General features: G+C 53.7%; 1 protein-coding gene across 3 annotated transcripts in view; it reads right to left on the reverse strand.

Annotated features, from left to right (window-relative positions):
- Window positions 1-5790: 5790 nt before the first annotated feature.
- The window catches only part of ZBTB4 (zinc finger and BTB domain containing 4), a 30758-nt gene continuing 16054 nt past the window's right edge, over window positions 5791-20494 (reverse strand). For all 3 annotated transcript variants that reach the window (XM_081835608.1, XM_081835610.1, XM_081835609.1), the window contains exons 2-3: window positions 20396-20478; window positions 5791-9885 (exon numbers count right to left, since the gene is read on the reverse strand). In XM_081835608.1, coding sequence (XP_081691734.1) covers window positions 6160-9870 — 3711 coding nt within the window. In that variant the 5' untranslated portion in view covers window positions 9871-9885; window positions 20396-20478 and the 3' untranslated portion in view covers window positions 5791-6159. The remainder of the gene's footprint in view (window positions 9886-20395; window positions 20479-20494) is intronic.

Raw genomic sequence — 20494 nt, forward strand, 5'->3', positions numbered from 1 at the left:
CCCCTAACTTTTTTTGGATTCCCCTAGGGCTAAAGTACACATAGGGACAGACCCTTGCCCTGTATGGCCAGGCAGTGCCCCCACCCCCCGAACTCTAGGGAGATATATTTGACAGAGGGGCCGTGGGGGGGGGCCACCTCTGGGCCAGCAACCCCACGCCTTCCTTGCTTTCTCAGCAAGGTGAATCGGTCATCATCCGCAGAGGTAAAAGGCTATGTTTGTCTACTTGCCGCTTGCAACAGCGGCAAAGGATTAAGTGTCAGTGGGGCAAAGATCTAGCATCTAGGGCAGGATTGGTCCTCCGGCAAGCCAGGAACCAATCTTAAAACCAGGGGCTGGAGGCAGCAGATTTCTGGCACAAAAGGAGGGTGGTTTCCCCCCACCCCACAGAGGCCCCAAAATCTGATTTATTTTTTTCTGGGCAGAGACAGGTTGGCGCTGGAGTGGGGGGAACTTGCTGAAGTCCACCCACCCCACAGCTAGTCCCCCCCCCCCGCCAAAGCCAAACAAACACCCCCAAGGTGGGTCAGTTTGAAATCCAGAAAAGACATTAGCTGCTTAACAGGATTGCTTTTTCCCAAAAGGTGAAAATCCCAGCAGGTTTAGAACCTGCGGGGGGGAAAGCAACACAACGCAGGCTTTCATCTTTCATCTTTCCTCTGAATTACAGAATCGAAGGGTTGGCAGAAAGGAAGCCCAAAGGCCATGGGGTTGGTCTGGATGACCCTCAGAGGTCCCTAGGGGCCAAATCTACAATTCTGATTCTATATACTCTTCTCAAACAGGCCAAGAACTCTGAATAAGGCCCCCTTCCCCCCCAAAAAAATCCTGCTATTTTTAGCAGCACACCCAGGCAGCGGCGGCCACCCCCTTCCAAAGCCACAGCAGGTGATGTGACTGTGGCAGTGTGGGTTAGTGGTTAGAGCAGGCTTCCGCAACCTCGGCCCTCCAGATGTTTGGAGACTACAATTCCCAGCATCCCTGACCCCTGGTCCTGCTAGCTAGGGATCATGGGAGTTGTAGGCCGGAAACATCTGGAGGGCCGAGGCTGAGGAAGCCCGGGTTAGTGTGTCAGGTTACACGGACCTGGGAGAGCAGGGTTCGAATTCTATCTTCCGTGGAGCCAGGGATGTTATGTTGGGGATTCAAGGAGAAAGGGAGAATCGTGTATGCCCCAGCTTGAGCTCCTCAGAGACAGAAAAAGGTGGAATATTTACATGTTGATAGCCGCAACCACCAATTGGGAGGTGATGAAAGGCTAAATTGTGACCCCCGTTTTCACAAAGCTGGAATACATGGTGGGCGCTCGCCGCTGCTGCTACTGTTTTCTTAACAGTTTCTCGTGGAGCATATAATTGTCTTTTTATTTTGAAGAAGTTATTTGAGTTACACACACAGATGCAGAGAGATAAATACAGTATTTTTTTTTGTCTAACGGACTCTTCACACTTGGAACACTTGGAACAGAGACCGGGAAAAAGCGGCAAAAAAAATATTATTTCATCCTCGTCATTTAACATTTTTGTACGGTTCCGGCCACCCCGCCACCCGCCCGCGTACTGTATTTATTTGTTGTTGTTTTTAAACCCTTGGTATCGTTCCCCCCCCCTTTCAAAACGGTTTCAGCAAATCTTCTAAAGTGCCATAAAACTACCTAGAGGTGCTTCTAGAAAGTAACAAAAATTTAAAAACCAAAAAGAGAGAGAAAGAGAGACAAGTTTACATTCAGTAGCAAACGGTCAACAATCACCGAGAGCCCCCCCAGTGGCGAAAAAGTGCAAAAGATCAGAGAGACGGACAGCTATGTACACGTCAGTGACCGCCCTTCTGCCCCCCACCAAGACCGCCCCACATGCCCTCCCCACCCTGGTGGTGCGGTGTGCAACCCCCCCAAAAAATAACTTTGGTGATCTCTCTATCACCCCATTCTCAACCCTGACCGGCCTCTTTCAACACATCTGCTGCAAGGTGTGCAGGGGTCCTCACTGGCGATGCGCGGCCGTGCTGGATCGCAACCAGAATCGTGCCCCACTGCCAAACCATGGGGCAAATCCCTGGCGCAGCCTCTTTCTGCTTAGCCGCCTGGCTTGACCTTTCAACCTTTGCAGGCCAGAAAAACGACCCCAGGCCTGCTGACCGGTTGCCATCCTAGGGATGGGTCAGAGTGGCGGCGGCAGTGCGGGGCCTGTATCCTCACAGCCCCATAGCGGAAGGGGGGGAGGAGTTACACAGGGGGCCTGGAGCACCGGGTGCAAGCGCAAGGGGCCTGCCCTTTCAAAAAATCGGCTCCGGGTCTCCAGAATAATGCGCCTTTTATGATGCTGGAGGAATTTGTGAGCGTGATGTGGGGTGGGGTTGTGGGGGGAGAGGAAGAGTCGGGAAGTGGTCCCCCCCCAAAAAACACGAACCCCCTCACCCCAAGCAGTGCCTTCTTATCGGTGGCGCAGCAGCAGCAGCAGCCGAGAAGGAGGAATGTGCATTTTTTGCTGCATTGCAGGTGGGCCGCAGCTGCGGCCAGGTGGAATGCATAGGGATGCGGCGCTAAAGTGCTGGAGGCGATGGGGGGGTTAGAGGAGGCTCTGTGTTGCAAGTGGGGGGGGGAGAAAGAGGCGTTATTGGCCCTGCTTGGACAAAAACTGGGGTGGGTTTTTTGGGGGGGGGGAGAGAAAAGAGAAATCTGCAAGGCCGTGTTTCCGCTCCGCTGCTGCAGAGAGAAGACTGGGGTTTCCTTTTGCAGACCTCGGTTTGCTGCAAACAGAAATTGGGGGGGGGCAGCTGTGCTGCAGTGCGTGGGGAGGGGGGAAGGCGAGAGAGGCGGCTCGCAGCACATTCCCTGCACTGGAGCAATTGGTGAAATTTTGCATGCCGCAATTCTCTCTCTCCGTCCTGTCCCCCCTCGGAGTCTCCAAACGGGGTGGGGGTGGGGGTGGGGGGGGCAGAGGCGCCACCAGCTCATGCCCGCCTCCAAGCCAGTCTTTCTTTGGAAGCCCTTCTGATCCTTGCCCTCCCCCCCCCCGTTCAAGCGCCAGTCTCCGAACAGGCCTGGCAAGGCCCACAGAAGATGGAGATGCCTTGGTTCCACTGGGGGGGCGGGGGAGAGACGGGAAAATTCAACAGGAGGCCTTTGGGGGCAATGAAGGAGGCGCTTTGCATCCCTTAAAATATTAAGGGAAGTCTAGAGAGGTTTTTTTAACACTTAAAGCTGAGAATTGAGGCTGGTGGAGGCAGGGTGGGTTCAGGTACCCCCCCCCAAAAAAAAAAACCTCCCTTGGCCAGAACTTTCTAGTTTCTGGAAAGAGGTTGCGGAGGCAAAAATACGCAGCAAAGGCTGCAAGTTTCAGGGGTGGGGGGCAAAGTTTAAGCTTATTTTAGCAGTAAGGGGGTGGTTAGGAGTGCTTTTGATTCCAGAAACGAATTGAATGTCCCTTTCTTTGCAGAAAACTCCACTCCTGGGTTAACCTTCTCCATTTCTGCAAGCTTATCGAAAGCGCAGAATTGTCGGAGGTACCCAAAGGTCATCCATGCCAACCCCATGAAATGCAGGAATCTCGGTTATCTTATATTTTTTTGGGGGGGGGAGGGTGGAAGCTGTTTTGTTCCTATTGTTCAATAGGAACCTTTGGAAGTCCGAAAGCTCATCACACCCAGAAATCTAGCAGCAGGACCCTGCTATCGTCTGGAGTTCTGCATTAAAAGAGCCTTTCCCCAACCTAGGGCTTTTCAGATATTTTGAATCACAAAAACCTGGAGGGGACCGGCCCATTTTTGGAAAGGTGCGCTAAAACATCTGGCATGCATAACTCTCCTTTCCTCCTCCCGTTGTCCGAAGCCTTTTGGCAAAATTCTGCCCCTCCCTTTAAAAATCTTCGATATCGAAAACCTCCACATATTGTTTCTTCAAAATCCTTCTGCTTGCTTTTTAAAGTTCACACAGTTTTCCCTAAAAGGGTGAATTTTCTTTCGCCACCCCCTACTAACTAGGGGTTGTTGCATTTTTGTTTTTAAAGGAAAAAAACAAAATCCCCACTGTTTTGGTCCTTTCGTAAGCCAAAAAAATATCCACAAATTTAAATTTGTTCTGCTTTTTCATCTTGGAAGCAGGCAGAACGCATTACCCCCAGGCTTAGAAAACACCTAAGGCTTTTTAAAATAATGGGGCGATTGCCATCCCTAACCCCACCCTGCCCATATTCTCTAATCTAAAATAATAATAATAATAATAAACCCACTCCCCCCACAAAATACGCAGAGTGGCCTTCTGGAATGCAGCACTCAGTTCTCCCTAAATTCTAAAAAAAAATTCCATTACTTATTTATTTGGGTTCGTAGCAAGAGAAGGGAAGAGGGAGGGAAGGAAGAACAGCATTTTGTAGGCCTTCCTGAAGAGGAAGGGAACATTTCCATATCTTAAAACCATTTTGAAGACTTGCCCAGCCGCCTTATGGCTGGCTAAAAAAATGGGAGTTTTTTTCTGATGCAAATGTAAACCTAAGTGGTCCAGAATGCTCATTGGCATGACAAATGCCTGTGCCCCTTTCAATCCTCGGGAGGCTCAAAGATCGCTTAAGCCACAGCTGGAAAATGCCTTCTTGCATTGAGTAGGACTAGTTTATTTATTTATTGAGAGAGAAAGATAAAGCAAGCACAGGAGGGGTTTGGGTTTTAAATTCCTGGACTGTGAAATGTAACCCAACTGCCCTATTGCTGAGTTTAGGTGGTGTGTGTGTGTGTGTTTGTGGGGGGGGGGGTAAATCCCAGTATGGAGGAAGCGGGAGGAAATGTGTGTTACTGGGAGGGTGGGGTTCTGTGCTGTGCTGTTGTTTTTTGCAAAGGCGGCAGAAGTGGGATGAGCTTGGCGGAAATTAAAATCACAGTACACAGTGGAATCCGGTCTGGTTGCCCACCCCACTCCGGCTGAAAGGGCACCCCCCAAAAGAGAGAGGGGGGAGAGAGAGAGAGAGAAAGAGAGAGAGAAAAGGGCATGCTACCAGGATGGCAGCAAACTTGGCAGCCCCCACCCCTGCAAAGTGGGTCCAGATGCGATGCAAAGCTGCTGTGGCTCTCTTGTGGCTGTTGCAAAAACCCTGGAAGACCAGATCCTACAGAACCGTCCTCTCCTGCTGCTGCTCCTCACCATCTCAACAGGACACCCTGCCCTCCCCCTCCTCCTCCCCCCACCCCACCCCACCCCTTCCTCCTCCTCCTCCTCCTCCTCCTCTTCCATCCAGCCAAAAGGAAAATGTGATTCATCCCCTTCAAGCTGCAAAACAAAAAACGAACAGGGGAGAAATAACGCAGCTGCTAAAAGCAGAGGCTAGAGATCCAAGGCGCTGGGCCGGGGGAGGGGGGGCCGAGAGGGCACCACCACCCCCAAAAAAGGGGGGGAGAGAAGGTGGGGCAAACAGTTCTGTGGAATGAGACCTTCTTCCCCTTGGCAGGGGGGAAAATGGCGAGTTGAGGAAGGAAGAGACCCTGGGAAGGCAAGAGATAAAAGGGGCATCAGCTGGTGGGAGGAGCCGAAAAAGAGCTCCGCCCCCCAAAGCAGAGGCTCCTCCTCCCAGCCGTCCTTTCCCAGGCAGGGGTAACAGGGAGAGCCAAGATGGGGAGGGGGGCAGGATTGGGGAGGGGGGGAGACAACAACGAAGATTTGCTTGTGCAAGTTCACTCTGGAAATATATATACAGAGCAAGAAGACATTCATATGGGGCTGTGGTTGGGAGAAGGGGGGGGGGAGAGGGGTTACCCTGTACCTATTTTCGCTGCTACGTCTTTTTTTTGTCTGTTTGTTAAAAAAAAAAAAGTCTTATCTACGATGTGCCCCACTCGACAAACCACGGGGATGTGAAGTTGTGGGTCAGGGGGCTGCGCTATGCAACCCCTCAACGCCACCAATGCTCACCTCTGGATTCCATAGCTCTGTCTCTCTCTCTGCCGTAGCGCTGCCACTGCAATCTGCCCCCACCCCTCCGCCCCGAACATCCCTTCTCGGGGAGGGGGGAGTCTCCTTCCACAACCTCAGAGCGCCCCAAACCCTCCACTGGCTGGGCGGGAGCTGGAGTCCAAAGCCACGAGAGGGCGCCATCTAGGGAGAGGCAGAAGTGGCGGCGCCCCTCGCCTCCAGCTGACCCCCTCCGCCCCAACCTCCCTTGGTCCTCCCCCTCAGAGAAGGCTCCCTTTCTTCAGCCTCTCTGGGGTGGGCAGCTCCCCTCTGCCCTCGTGGGCAGCGCCAGCCCCCATCGCCATGGCCACGCTGGAGGCCGCCGCGGCAGAGCCGTCGTGGACCTCGCCGCGACACGGGTTCACCGAGTAGCTGAAGACGCCGGGGAGGAACGGCAGTGGCTGCCCCTTCTCGTCCGGGACGACCATGTTCAGAGCCACTGGGAGGGTGAAGTTGTAGGGGTAGGCCGCCAGGAGCTGGTGGCCGTACATCAGAGGGTAGGGGTCTGGGTAGAAGCAGACTTTGCCGCCGTCGCCGCCGTCGCCGCCGCCCGCCTTGCCCACGCCGCTGAACTGGATGGCGCTGGGGTAGGCGAGGAACGAGGGAGGCTTGTCCTCCAGGTCCTTCCGGGTCCGACAGCTGCCTGGCACCAGCAAGGGCAGCGGGTACTCCTGGACAGGGTATCGCTCCTCCTCCAGCTCGGGCGCCAAGGCCTCTTTCAGAGCGAGACCCGTGTGCGAGATGACAGGGTCCTGCAGGGAGTGTGGTAATCTTGGCGGGAGTTCGGCAAGGCTGGTGGCTGCCTCCAGAATGGGCGGGTGGGTGCTGAGCTCCTCCGGAAACGGAGACTTGTTCCCCTCTGCCAGGGGCACGGCCTCCTCTTCTGGCACCGGGGTGCAGCGTCCGTAAGGCTGCATGTCCACCGCCACGGGCTCCTCATCCTCGGGGAGCTCTTGCGGGCACAAGGGCGCTTCGCCACTGGAGGACGACACCTGCATCTCCTGCATGGTCTCCTCTTTGACGACGGGCGCCGGCACGACAGCCGCATGAGGAGCCTCCGCCGCCTTCTTGGAGTAGGCAATGACGGTGGTGGGGGCCGGCAAGGGCGGCGGCTCGGGCGGCTCGCCCTCGTGGCGCTTCATGTGGCGGCTGAGGGCCGCAGCCGTCTTGCACACCTTGGTGCAGCGGGCACAGGTGAACTTGACCAGGGGCTTGCGGCCGACGCGGTGGGCCTGCGAGGGCGCCAGGGGCGGGTTGTCTTTGGCGAGGCGCCCGTGGACTCGCTCGTGCTTCCTCAGTTTCTTGAGCGCGGAGAACAGCTTGCCACAGGCGCCACACTCGTGCTTCCACTCGGAGCCGCGCCCAGCTTTGGGAGGCTGGCTCGGTCCCTCAATTTCGGAGGCGGCCCCGCGGCCGGAAGACACTTCCACTGGCACCGACTCGCTGGTCCCCACATCCTCCTCCTCCTCTTCTTCCTCCTCCTCTTCTTCCTCCCCAGCCTTCTCCGTCCTTTTCATCCAGCGCAGAGAGCGGAGCTTGCGGTGCCACCGGGACTTTTTCATCTTGGGCAGCGTGTTGGCGCCGGCGCCAGCCTTCCGCTTGGGCTTGTAGCTGTAGTAGGGCCGCCAGAGCTGGTCTTCGGCGTCGCCCCTGTCGCTCTCCTCCTCGCCGCTCTCATTGGCGTACCCCCTGCCGGCGTGCTTGCCGTGGGGAGCTTCCGGCGGCACCTCCTTCCCGCTGCTCTGCTCCCTGCCGAAATCAAAGCGCTTGCCCCCGACACGGCCGCCCTTGTCCAGCATGAGGTCCGTCTCAGAAATCCGCCGCTTGACGATGGCTTCCTCACCGATGCGCACCGTGATCTGGCAGAGCGGTGCGGCGCGGCTTTCGGAGGTGGCCCCGACGTACGCTGGCTTTGCCATGTACGTCATGGTCCGCCCGGACCGCGGCCCCCTGGCTCTGGGCTCCCCACTCTCTTCCAGAGCTTGTCCCTCTGCCTTCTGCGATTGGATATACTCCTTCAGCACTTGCTTCTTGATAGGCCTGGCTGCAGCGGAAGATGGCACCTGTGTCGGGGGCAGAGGCCCTGCCTCCGAAGACTTGCTGTTATAGGTGATCACCGAGGGTGTCTGCGACAACACTGACGTGCTGTGGACGATGACCGAGGAGGCGGGCCGCCCATAGGCGATGACAGAGGCGGCCTCTGCGCTCAGGGGCCCCGGCCTCTTGTCCGAAGGAGCGTTCTCGCCCGAGGCTGGGAGCGCGGGGATCTCCGGTCCGGCCGCAGTTTCCTGCGGCCGCGGAAAGCGTTCCGGCTCGGGCATCTCCAGGGAGCCGCTGTTGGCAGTGAAGACGGAAGCAATGTCGCCGTTGCCCAGCGAGGAGACCAGGTTGCCGTCCAAGGAGTCCCCGTCGCCCAGCGCCATGGGGATGGGCTGAGCCGGGAGAAGGAGGTTGTCAGGCACCAGGCCTTGGCTGTAGGTCTTGTAGGGCCTCTTTTGGGAGCGCATGGGCAGGAGGCGGTAGAGTTTGAGGGCATTGAGCTTGGGCTTGTAGCCTCCGTTGGGCGTCTTCTCGGAAGAAATCAGGCCGGGGTTGATCCCGTGGAAGGCTTTCTGGTGGGTCTTCAGGTTGTAGTAGGTGACGAAGGTCTCCCAGCAGAAGATGCACTGGTAGCGGCGCTCGCCTGTGTGCCACACCTCGTGCTTGGTGCGGTACTCGGCCAGAGCAAAGACTTTGTCGCAGTAGCGACAGGGGTACTTCCTCCGCCACGAGTGGACGTTGGAGTGGCGCTTGAGACTCGAGAGCGTCATGTACGAGCGCTCGCAGACGGTGCAGAAGTAGATGATGTGCCCGTCGACCACTTTGACAAAGTGGTCTTGGTCCGAGATGCAGTCCATGCGCTGCAGCCCGCGGTGGCGGAACAGCACGCTCTTCTTGGAAGACGGCGGCGGAGGCGGCTTGGGAGGCAGCCCGGGACTGGGCAGGGCCTCGCCCGCGGGGACGCCCTCCTCGGCCTTCTCCATCTCCTTGCACAAGACCTCGTGCGTCTGGAGCCGCTTGATGTGGATGAAGCTCTTGCCGCAGTGCCGGCAGGAGAGAGAACGGCGCGTCCGGTGCAGTTTCATGTGCAGGCTGAGCGCCGACGACGTGGTGAAGGAGCGGCCGCAGCTCCCACAGCAGAAGGAGCTGGCGGCCGGGCAGGAAGCTCCGGACGGGGGAGAGCGAGAGGAAGCTGGCCCTTGGTGGTCCGCCTCGCCGTTGGCGGCCGAGGGGTTTCCGGGGGAATCGTCGTGGTCCCAGCTGACGCCTCCCTTCAGCATGTAAGCCAGGTCTGGCTGGGGTGGCGGCACGGCGGCGACCGAGCTGAGGTTGTACAGGATCTTGGCGGTCTCTGTTTCGGTGTCGGGCTGGCCATCGCTGGCCGGGCTGGAGGCTTTGGCCAAATCATGGAAGCTGAGGGGGCTGGAAGGCTCGGCCGAGCGGGAAGGGCAGGTGAGGTCGATCGGCGAGCTGCACGGCCTGGAAGAGGCCCCGCCCGAGTTGTCCATCTTGGTGCCCGCCAAGGGGTCGTCCAGGTCCTCGAGGCGGGAGATGCCGAGGCGGCGGCCGACGGCCCCGATCTCTTTGGCGGCGGCCGGGCTGGGCACGGAGAGCCGGGAGTTGTAGATGAAGTTGAGGACGTCGGAGAAGACTTCGGCTTGGACGTCGGGGAGCTCCAGGATCTGGCTGGGCTGCTGGCAGCTGGACTCCTCCGACAGCACCTCCTTGAAGTAGGGGCTGGAAGCCGCGAGGACGTTCTTGTGGGCCTTGAACTTGGTGTCTTCAGCAATGATGGTGATGTCACAGAACTGGCCGCGGAGGCGCTGCTCGTTCAGCTGGACCAGGAGGGAGCTGGAGTGGCCAATGTCCGTGAGCTCCATTGCTGCAGCCATTCAGCTGCCTCAGACCTGCGAAAGAGAGAGAAAATGGGGTAGTTGCCTGAGGTTCTCGACAAAGAGGACTGTTATTGTTATATTATAATGATGATGATGATGATAATAATATATTATATATACTCCATTCTGAAGGAAATCAGCCCTGAGTGCTCACTGGAAAGAAAGATTGTGAAGCTGAGGCTCCAAGACTTTGGCCACCTCAGGAGAAGAGAAGACTCCCTGGAAAAGACCCTGATGTTGGGAAAGATGGAGGGCACAAGGAGAAGGGGACGACGGAGGACGAGATGGTTGGATAGTGTTCCCGAAGGGACCAGCATGAGTTTGACCAAACTGGGGGAGGCAGTGGAAGACAGGAGGGCCTGGCGTGCTCTGGTCCAGGGGGCCACGAAGAGGCGGACACGACTAAACGACTCAACAACAACAACAATTATTTATACCCCGCCCATCTGGCTGAGTTTCCCCAGCCACTCTGGGCGGCTCCCAATTGAGTGTTAAAAAAAATACAGAATTAAATTTTTAAAACTTCCCTGAACAGGGCTGCCTTCAGATGTCTTTTAAAGAGAAGATAGCTGCTTATTTCCTTCACACCTGAAGGGAGGGCGTTCCACAGGGTGGGTGCCACCACCGAGAAGGCCCTTTGCCTGGTTCCCTGTAACTTGGCTTCTCGCAGGGAGGGAACCGCCAGAAGGTCCTCAGAGCTGGACCTCAGTGTCCAGGCAGAACGATGGGGGTGGAGACGCTCCTTCAGGTCTACTGGACCGAGGCCGTTTAGGGCTTTCAAGGTCAGCGCCAACACTTTGAATTGTGCTCGGAAACATACTGGGAGCCAATGCAGATCTCTCAGGACCAGTGTTATGTGGTCTCAGCGGCTGGTCCCAGTCACCCGTCTGGCTGCTGCATTCTGGATTAGTTGCAGTTTCCGGGTCACCTTCAAAGGTAGCCCCACGTAGAGCGCATGGCAGTAGTTCAAGCGAGAGATAACCATGCGCCACTCTGGCGAGACAGTCCACAGGCAGGTAGGGTCTCAGCCTGCGTACCAGACGTAGCTGGCAGACAGCCATTATTATTGTTATTATTAATAATTCGATTTAGAGACTGCCTCTTTGAAACATGTTTATGCAATGTCCGACTTTTTTGGGGGGGGGGATTTAAAGTTGTCATATGATAGGCCAGTCAGCTCAGTTAGTTGGCACGTGGTGCTAGTAACACCAAGGGACGATTCCCACATGGGCCACCTGCTTATTATTCCTGCACTGCCGGGGGTTGGATTAGATGACCCCAGGATCGCTACCAACTCTATGATGATTCTATGACTATGTATAATTACGATTATACTGTGTTTTTATATGTGTTGGAAGCCACCCTGAGCGGCTGGCGCAACCAAGCCAGATGGGTTGGGCATAAGTAATAAAATTATTATTAATTTATTATCCTGAAAAACATACCAGTTATAGGGGGCTCTGACAACTGCTCCACGTAGTCAAAAGACTGGTATTGATTCCTTGGAAAGACGCTACTATTGGCCCCCTTCGATCTATGCATAGACAACAGGACAACACCTCATTAAATAGATTGCTTTCAGACGCAGATTGTGTCTGGATAATGATACAGTGGTGCTTCGCAAGACGAAAAGAATCCGTTCTGCGATTCTTTTCGTCTAGCGGTTTTTTCGTCTTGCGAAGCAAGCCCATTGACGGCTTAGCAGATTAGCGCTATTAGCGGCTTAGCGGCTTTTAGCGGCTTATCAGCTTAGCGGATCAGCTGATAAGCGGCTTAGCGGCTTAGAAAAAGGGGGGGAAAGTCGGAAAAACTCGCAAGACATTTTCGTCTTGCGAAGCAAGCCCATAGAGAAATTCGTTTTGCGAAGCGCCTCCAAAACGGAAAACCCTTTCGTCTAGCGGGTTTTTCGTCTTGCGAGGCATTCGTCTTGCGGGGCACCACTGTACAATATTAGAAGAAGAAGAAGAAGAAGAAGAAGAGTTTGGATTTGATATCCTGCTTTATCACTATCCTAAGGAGTCTCAAAGAGGCTAACATTCTCCTTTCCCTTCCTCCCCCATAACAAACACTCTGTGAGGTGAGTGGGGCTGAGAGACTTCAGAGAAGTGTGACTGGCCCAAGGTCCCCCAGCAGCTGCATGGGGAGGAGCGGGGACGCAAACCCGGTTCCCCAGATTACGAGACTACTGTTCTTAACCACTACACCACACTGGCACAGCACAAAAGCACAAATGTGGAGGTAGACCATAGAAGCATGGAATCGTAGAATTGGAAGGGACCCTGAGGCTCATCTCATCCAACGGCCTGCAAAGCAGGAATTTGCAGCAGCCCCAGCGAGGATCAAACCTGCCACCTTAGGCGTGGTGAGGACCATGCTGTAACCAACGGAGTTGTCAATAATAATAATAATAATAATTTATTTATACCCCGCCCATCTGGCTGGGTTTCCCCAGCCACTCTGGGCAGCTCACAGCATATATCAGAACAAACTAAAACATCAAACACTAAAATGTCCCGATACAGTGGTACCTCGGGTTACATACGCTTCAGGTTACATACACTTCAGGTTACAGACTCCGTTAACCCAGAAATAGTACCTCGGGTTAAGAACTTTGCTTCAGGATGAGAACAGAAATCGTGCTCCGGTGGCGCGGCAGCGGCGGGAGGCCCCATTAGCTAAAGTGGTGCTTCAGGTTAAGTACAGTTTCAGGTTAAGAACGTACCTCCAGAACGAATTAAGTTCTTAACCCGAGGTACCACTGTACAGGGCTGCTTTCAGATGTCTTCTAAAAGTCAGATAGTTGCTTATTTCCTTGACATCTGGTGGGAGGGTGTTCCACAGGGCGGGTGCCACCACCGAGAAGGCCCTCTGCCTGGTTCCCCGTACCCTCAACTTCTGGCTGGGAGGGAACTGCCAGAAACCCCTCGGCGCTGGACCTCAGTGTCCGGGCAGAACGATGGGGGTGGAGACGCTCCTTCAGGTCTACTGGGCCTTTGAGGCCGTTTAAGGTTTTCAAGGTCAGCACCAACACTTTGAATTGTGCTTGGAAAGGTCCATCTCTTAGACATGGCCATGGTGCTTAGTAGCTGTGACCCCTGACCTCTCGAAAAGAGGGGCGCCACAGCTGGGGGAGAGGTCTCAGGTGTGGGGGTCTGTCTGACAGCTAGGAATGCCTACTTTATTTATTACATTCAAATCTCACCTCTTCCCCCCCCCCCCCCGAGTTCAAGGTGGCAGGCATAGTTCCTGCTCCACAACAACCCTGTGAGACAGGTCAGGCTGAGAGAGAGCGAGGCCCCCCAGGGATTCGAACCCACGCGTAGGAAGGGCTGGGAGAAGGCAGCCAGGAGAACCACAGGGCTCTGCTTCCCGTCAGTCCCAAAAAGTCACTTGGCTGCTGTTGACATGAGTCACACCGAGCGAAGCAGCGGGGTTGATGCTGGCATGGGCAGGCCGAAGGCCATCAGGGGAAGAGAGAGCGGCCTGTTTGGCTCGAGCGGAAAAGCCCCCAGCCCACCCCCTCCCCACTCCACCCCACTTGGGGAGCCATTTTGCTCAAGGAGCTCGTTCCTCCAGCTGGCAAGCCTAAAATGGCTGAAGGAAAGAAATTCCCGGTGCCAGCTCGGATTAAGCAGCTGATGCGTTGGCCCGGCTCGCTCTCCGGAGCTCAGCGTGGAAGCCGCTCCAAGAGGCTCGCCTCGTTGCCCCCAGACGCTCAGGCGCCTCCTTTGGCCTGGCCGGCCCCCTCGTGTCAAGGGCTGGCCCCCGAAGGCACGCTCTGCCCTCTCCCCGCTGCAGAGACGTGGGAGAAAATTTTGTGTGTGAGAGAGAGAGAGACAGAACAATAGGGATGCCCACAATGTTTTCTTTTCTTCCAAGCCCGTCTTTCGCAAACTTCCCTCCTCCCTCGACCTGGGTGGGACCGTCCCGACGATGCAATTTCAGGCCATGGGGTGTGTGTGCGTGTGTGCGTGCGAATGGGCTTGTGCCTGCATGCACGGCGAGTGTGTGTGCGTAAGACACGGCGGCAACAATTCCTTGAGGGTCTCTCTTTCTCTCGCGCACACGCATATATATAAACTCCCTTCCCGGCTGCGACAGGAGTACCCAAACGGAAAGGGAGTTTCTATGGAAACCAGCCTGGATGACGGAGGGAGAGAAAACGAGAAGGGTTGGGGAGGGAGGGAAAAGGAAGAGGCAGCGCTCTGTGGCACAGAACAAGAATTTGAGGAGGGGGAGACGTGTGGGCCCAGCTGAATGCGGGAAGGACAAGACACTCGATGGCGTTCCAACAGGTCCAGCACCCGGGATCTCTCTCTCTGGCCAGGGGATCCCCTCTTCATCCCCATCTCTTGAGCCTGGAATAGGTCTTTAGGCTGACTCTAACCACGCTTTCTAGGGACGCGGGTGGCGCTGTGGGTTAAACCACAGAGCCTAGGGCTTGTTGATTGGAAGGTCAGCAGTTTGAATCCCTGTGACGGAGTGAGCTCCCGTTGCTTGGTCCCTGCTCCTGCCAACCTAGCAGTTCGAAAGCACGTCAAAGCGCAAGTAGATAAATAGGTACCACTCCAGCGGGAAGGTAAACGGTGTTTCCGTGCGCTGCTCTGGTTCGCCAGAAGCGGCTTAGTCCTGCTGGCCACATGACCCGGAAGCTGGACACTGGCTCCCTCGGCCAGTAAAGCAAGATGAGCGCTGCAACCCCAGAGTCGGCCACGACTGGACCTAATGGTCAGGGGTCCCTTTACCTTTAACCACGCTTTCTATCTGGCACTGGGGCCAAAACAGCTGTCACAGATCTATCCTGCTGTCCCCCAGCGTCCAAGCAGAGATCCCAGAAGGATCCCAGAGTAATCTTGGGGAAACCTGACCTCCCACCGTCGACTAACAGCACGTCGGGTCGCAGCCCGATCCAAGGTGGGTTGCAACAGGAGCACCTGGCAATTACAGTGGCACCTCAGGATACATATGCTTCAGGTTACAGACTCCGTTAACCCAGAAATAGTACCTCAGGTTAAGAACTTTGCTTCAGGATGAGAACAGAAATCGTGCTCTGGTGGCACGGCGGCAGCAGGGGGCCCCATTAGCTAAAGTGGTCTTCAGGTTAAGAACGGAACTCCAGAACAAATTAAGTACTTAACCTGAGGTACCACTGTATAGAAGCAGGTCCCCAAATGGCGTCGAAATTGCATCCTGGGTCTTAAAATTATTATTATTTTGGGAGGTTTTTAAGGATTGTTGTTTTATTATGTTCTTTATATGTGCTTGAAGCCACCCCAGATGGGCAAGAAATAATAATAATAATAATAATAATAATAATAATAATAATAATAATAGACCTAGGGTGAGAGTAACACAGAACAACTTTGCTTCCCTGAGCCCTGCCCCACAGGAGCTGGGAGGCTTTGCCTTCAGGGCTGAAATACACTCTGCAGCTTCCCATAGGAACATGCCATTATATTGCCAGCGCCTGAGACCTGAAGCTCCGAGAACATCTGTAAATACACCAGAAAGAGAGAAAGGTAGAGGAGAATAAAGTCCATATATTCAATAGGGTTGGGTAGGGTCCCCGTACCATAAAGAAGGCTGATCGCCGAAGAATTGATGCTTTTGAATTCTGGTGCTGGAGGGGACTCTTGAGAGTCCCATGGACTGCAAGAAGATCCAACCTCTCCATTCTGAAGGAAATCAGCCCTGAGTGCTCACTGGAAGGACAGATCCTAAAGCTGAGGCTCCAAGACTTTGGACACCTCATGAGAAGAGAAGACTTCCTGGAAAAGACCCTGATGTTGGGAAAGATGGAGGGCACAATGAGAAGGGGACGACGGAGGATGAGATGGTGGGACAGTGTTCTGGAAGTGACCAGCATGAGTTTGACCAAACTGCGGGAGGCAGTGGAAGACAGGAGGGCCTGGCGTGCTCTGGTCCAGGGGGTCACGAAGAGGCGGACACAACTAAACGACTAAACAGCAACAAGGTTCCCCATAACCATCCTATCCGGAGGGCGACCCTTCCATGCACACTGCATTTTCTCTCTGCCCCGAATGTGGAAATGAATGCGTGCCCCCCCCCCAAATGGAACGGTCGCAGGAAGAAACAAAACAAATTCCTTCCAGTAGCACCTTAAAGACCAACTAAGTCAGTTCTTGGTATGAGCTTTCGTGTGCATGCACACTTCTTCAGATACACTGAAACAGAAGTTTCCAGACCCTTCTATATAGTGAGAAGGTGGGGAGGGGTATTACTCAGAAGGGTGGTGGGAATGGGTGATTGGCAGATAGCTGTGATGAGCCTGTTGACGACTCTTAACGACTGCAATAGGTCTTACAGGAAAAAGCAAGGGGTGAAAAGGTGAAAAATGGCTTTGTCATGTATAATGAGATAAGAATCCAAGGTCTTTGTTCAGACCAGGTTTCTCCATGGGTTTAAGTTTGGTGATAAGTTGTAATTCAGCAGCTTCTCTTTCCAGTCTATTTCTGAAATTCCTTTGTAGTAAAACAGCTACTTTGAGGTCGCAGGAAGGGAAGCAAAAAACCTGATTTGCCTCGCCCGCCACTTCCGTCCGCCTGCAGTCCAGGGTGCTGCAACCGAAACAGGGCTCTGCAACGGTGGGGAGAGGGAATAGCCTGGCGGATCGTAAACAAGATGCGAAGCAGTATGGATTTCTGCGGGTCTGAGTCACGAAGGCTGAGGTCAGCAGATTGCAGGGACCGGCACGGCAGCCTGGAAGAGGCTGGAGGGGGGGTGGAAAGAGGAGGACTGCAATGTTGGGCCTGTGCACTGGAGAGAGATAAAGAAAAAGGCCAGGATAGAAAAAAAGACCCTCACCTGGACCTACCTGCCGCTGCAACCTTTGCCCACCAGATATTTTGGGACTGCAACTCTCATCCACTGTGCTGGCTGGGAGTTGAGGTCCGAACCCCATGATGAGCACCGAGTTGGCAAATCTGCCTTTCCGACTTGCGTGCAGGTTTCTAAAAACCCACCAAAGTCATCCTGGTCCGTGGCAGGGGAAAGTGCTCTGTCCCGAGGCTGAAAAACCCACAGGTTGCTACGTTTTGCCGAGGGATGTTGAGACATACCAGCAAATCTCTGCTCCAATTTTAATCTCCTAAAATGTTGGGTTCTTGAACCTGGTTTGAAATCCCCCCCCCCTTTGTGACCTTCAGCCACTTGGGGAATCTCTATCTCTGCCAAGCCTGCCGTGCAGGGGAAGTTGTGAGGATGAAACAGAAAAAATCTGTATATTTTGTTCCAAGTGTCTTGGTGGAGGCAGCCTCGCCCTCTAGAAATTCCAGACGTGTGCAGGCTTGTGGAAAAGGGAAATGCAATTCACACATGCTCAGAGGCCCCCTTCACAAGCCACCCTGCAGCCTTAAAGGTAAAGGTAAAGGGACCCCTGACCACTAGGTCCAGTCGTGGCTGACTCTGGGGTTGTGGTGCTCATCTCGCTTTACTGGCCGAGGGAGCTGGCGTACAGCTTCTGGGTCATGGGGTCAGCATGACTAAGCCGCTTCTGGCAAACCAAAGCAGCACACGGAAAAGCCGTTGACCTTCCCGCCAGAGCGGTACCTATTTATCTACTTGCACGTGACGTGCTTTCGAACTGCTAGGTTGGCAGGAACAGGGACCGAGCAACAGGAGCTCACTCCGTCGCAGGGATTCGAACCGCCGACCTTCTGATCGGCAAGCCCTAGGCTCTGTGGTTTAACCCACAGCGCCACCCACGTCCCTGCAGCCTTAGGAGGTGATAAATTCAAGAGCCTTTCGGACAAGTTCCCACTGCTGCCGTCTCAAAATTCAATCCCCCTACCTCCACTCTCTGCCTCCGTTTTCCCTATTAAAAAAACAAAACAAAAGTAATTGTAATGAAGAGATTACGCTAGTAGGACCGCAAGAAGTTTTGTAAGGAGGACTATTTGAAATATTGCAAGAAAGACTATGAGGAGAGTTATTACGGTAAAGGGACCCCTGACCATTAGGTCCAGTCGTGGCCGACTCTGGGGTTGCGGCGCTCATCTCGCTTTATTGGCCGACGGAGCCGGCGTACAGCTTCCGGATCATGGGGCCAGCAGGACTAAGCCGCTTCTGGCGAACCAGAGCAGCGCACGGAAACGCCGTTTACCTTCCCGCCGGAGTGGTACCTATTGATCTACTTGCACTTTGACGTGCCTTCGAACTGCTAGGTTGGCAGGAGCAGGGACCAAGCAACGGGAGCTCACCCCGTCGCGGGGATTCGAACCGCCAACCTTCTGATCGGCAAATCCTAGGCTCTGGTTTAACCCACAGTGCCATCCGCATCCCGGGTGGAGAGTTATTAGTTAATGATAATTAAGAGTAACAGAGAAATTAAGAAATTAAGAAATGCACAATAAGTGATAAAGAATGAAAGATCATCAGAGGAGTCTAAAATATTGTATAAGATAAGAAGTTATGTTACATGATTGTTGGAAATGATATTTTTAAAAAACCAATAAAAATGTATATATATATAAAAAAATAAAAACAAAACAAAACAAAAAACCACCAAATGTAGCAGTCACCCTCCCAAACGCAACAAGGTCTCGTTCTTTTTTAAAACGGAAAAGCCAAGCTCTTCATACAATTGGGAAGGTCTGAGATGGCTATCGTCACCCTGCAGCCAACCGCATGACAACCAAAACAGATCAATAAAAACGGCCGCCAAATGGCCTTATGTCTCATCAAGATAGGAAGTCCGAGACTGGAGTCAGAGCCTGTGGACACCTCACTCCAGGTCCCATGTGAAACATTTAATTTGTATAGGTTCCTCCCGTTAAAGTCCATTTCTGTTTGTAATTTAGCTCCGGGAGTAAAGGGATCTGTGCAAATCTAACAGATCGGCCTTGTATGCTGGTGGGGCTGAACAAATAAATATTAAGAGGCTGCAAACTTGGGGTGGGGACCCTCCAAGGCAGAGAAACAAAAAAACCTGTGGTGTAGTGGGTCAGCGCATCTGGCTGTTAACCAGAAGGTTGGTGGTTCGAGCCCACCCAGGGATGACTGTGGGCAGAATTCCTGCATTGCATGGCGTTGGACTAGATGACCCTTGGGTTCTCTTCCAATTCCAGGATTCTAACGTTGTATTTTTAAGTTGTATTTTTTAAAAAAGTTGTATTTTTATCAATTGTTTTTATATCTGGTGTTAGCCGCCCTGAGCCTGGTCTTGGCTGGGGAGGGCGAGGTATAAATAAAATTATTTATTATTATTATTATTATTATTATTTGAGCAATTAAAGGGCACAGAAAAGCAGTAACAGCACTTTTACTCCTCATCCTTTTCTTCAAAAAAACCTAAAAACTGTGAGCGATTCAGAGTTCAACGAAGAACCAGACAATTCAGTCTCTGTGGAAATATGAAGGCCAGCAGAAAGGGTTGAGGTCCCAACGATGGAAATATATTAGGGGCTAGATGCCTGGAGGGGCATAGGCAAGACTCCGTTAATCCAAATTTGGCCCAGATAATCTCAAGAAGCAAACGCTTCTAGACCAGAGACAGGGAATGTGTGGCCCTACAGATATGGCTGGACTCCAGAGCCCATCTTTGCTAACTACTGGCCATGGGGCTGATGGGAGTTGGGAGTCCGTACCCGACAGTTGTCCTGGACAAAAAAGCCCAAGGCATCCTGGTTTCCCCCCCGCGAGAGCACAGAGGCCTGTTTTGGGCACTGTGCTCTGCCGCAATTTCAGCGCACAGAAAAAGCATGGCGTCACAAAATGCGAGACACGTGACTCCCGTGGGAGTGTGGCCCCGGAAGATGGCGTCCGGCATTCATCCCCAAAAAAGTTTTTGATTTGAGTTTCCATTGAAATGAGGCTGTATTTTAATATTTTAATGTTGTGTTTTAATCTTGTTTTTAAGTTGCATTTCAATCAATTTGTTTTTATATTGCGTGTTAGCCGCCCTGAGCCCGGTCTTGGCTGGGGAGGGCGGGGTATAAATAAAAATTATTATTATTATTATTATTATTATTATTATTATTATTATTATTATTTGCAGTTCCAGTTCTTTGGCCTAGACCACCCAGCCAAGGAGACTTTTAACGTGGGGAAGGCTGTTTTGCAAGGCAACTTTCAGGCTGGGCGGACTTGGAAACCAACCCATGGGTTGAAAAATGGCGAGCCAAACGGAATGTTCTAGAAGGAGGCAAGGAGCCAAAGCGAAGGCTCTAGAAAGAGGCCGAGCCGAGTCATGGCAACCCGACGGCGGTTGCCATGGGGACCAGAGCTAGAAGCAGGGGCTGGCCTAGATCCAGGCACCGTTGCCGCGGAGACACAGATGGGGTGGTGACTGGCCTAGATACAGCCGCTGTCGCTATGGCGATCGGAAGAGGGAAGCACGGTGGCGTTTCCATGGAGACCCACGGCAGCCCTTCTTCCCCACACCTGGTGTCCTCCAGGTGGTTTGGACTACAATTCCCAGAAGCCCCGGCCAGCACCTCTTTCCCTCTTGACAGCACCCCAAGGAGACCCAGTAGAAAGGAAGAGTGATGGACGTCATCCTTACCTACACGAGTAGACCACATCTACTGGGTGTCTGTGTCCCTGTCGCTCAAGATGCTGTCTCCAAATCCGCCTGAACAGGACCCTCTGGGTGGAAAGAAAG

The sequence above is a fragment of the Podarcis erhardii genome (genome assembly GCF_964252035.2).
Source record: "Podarcis erhardii genome assembly, chromosome: 13".
In the NCBI taxonomy this organism is placed as follows: Eukaryota; Metazoa; Chordata; class Lepidosauria; order Squamata; family Lacertidae; genus Podarcis; species Podarcis erhardii.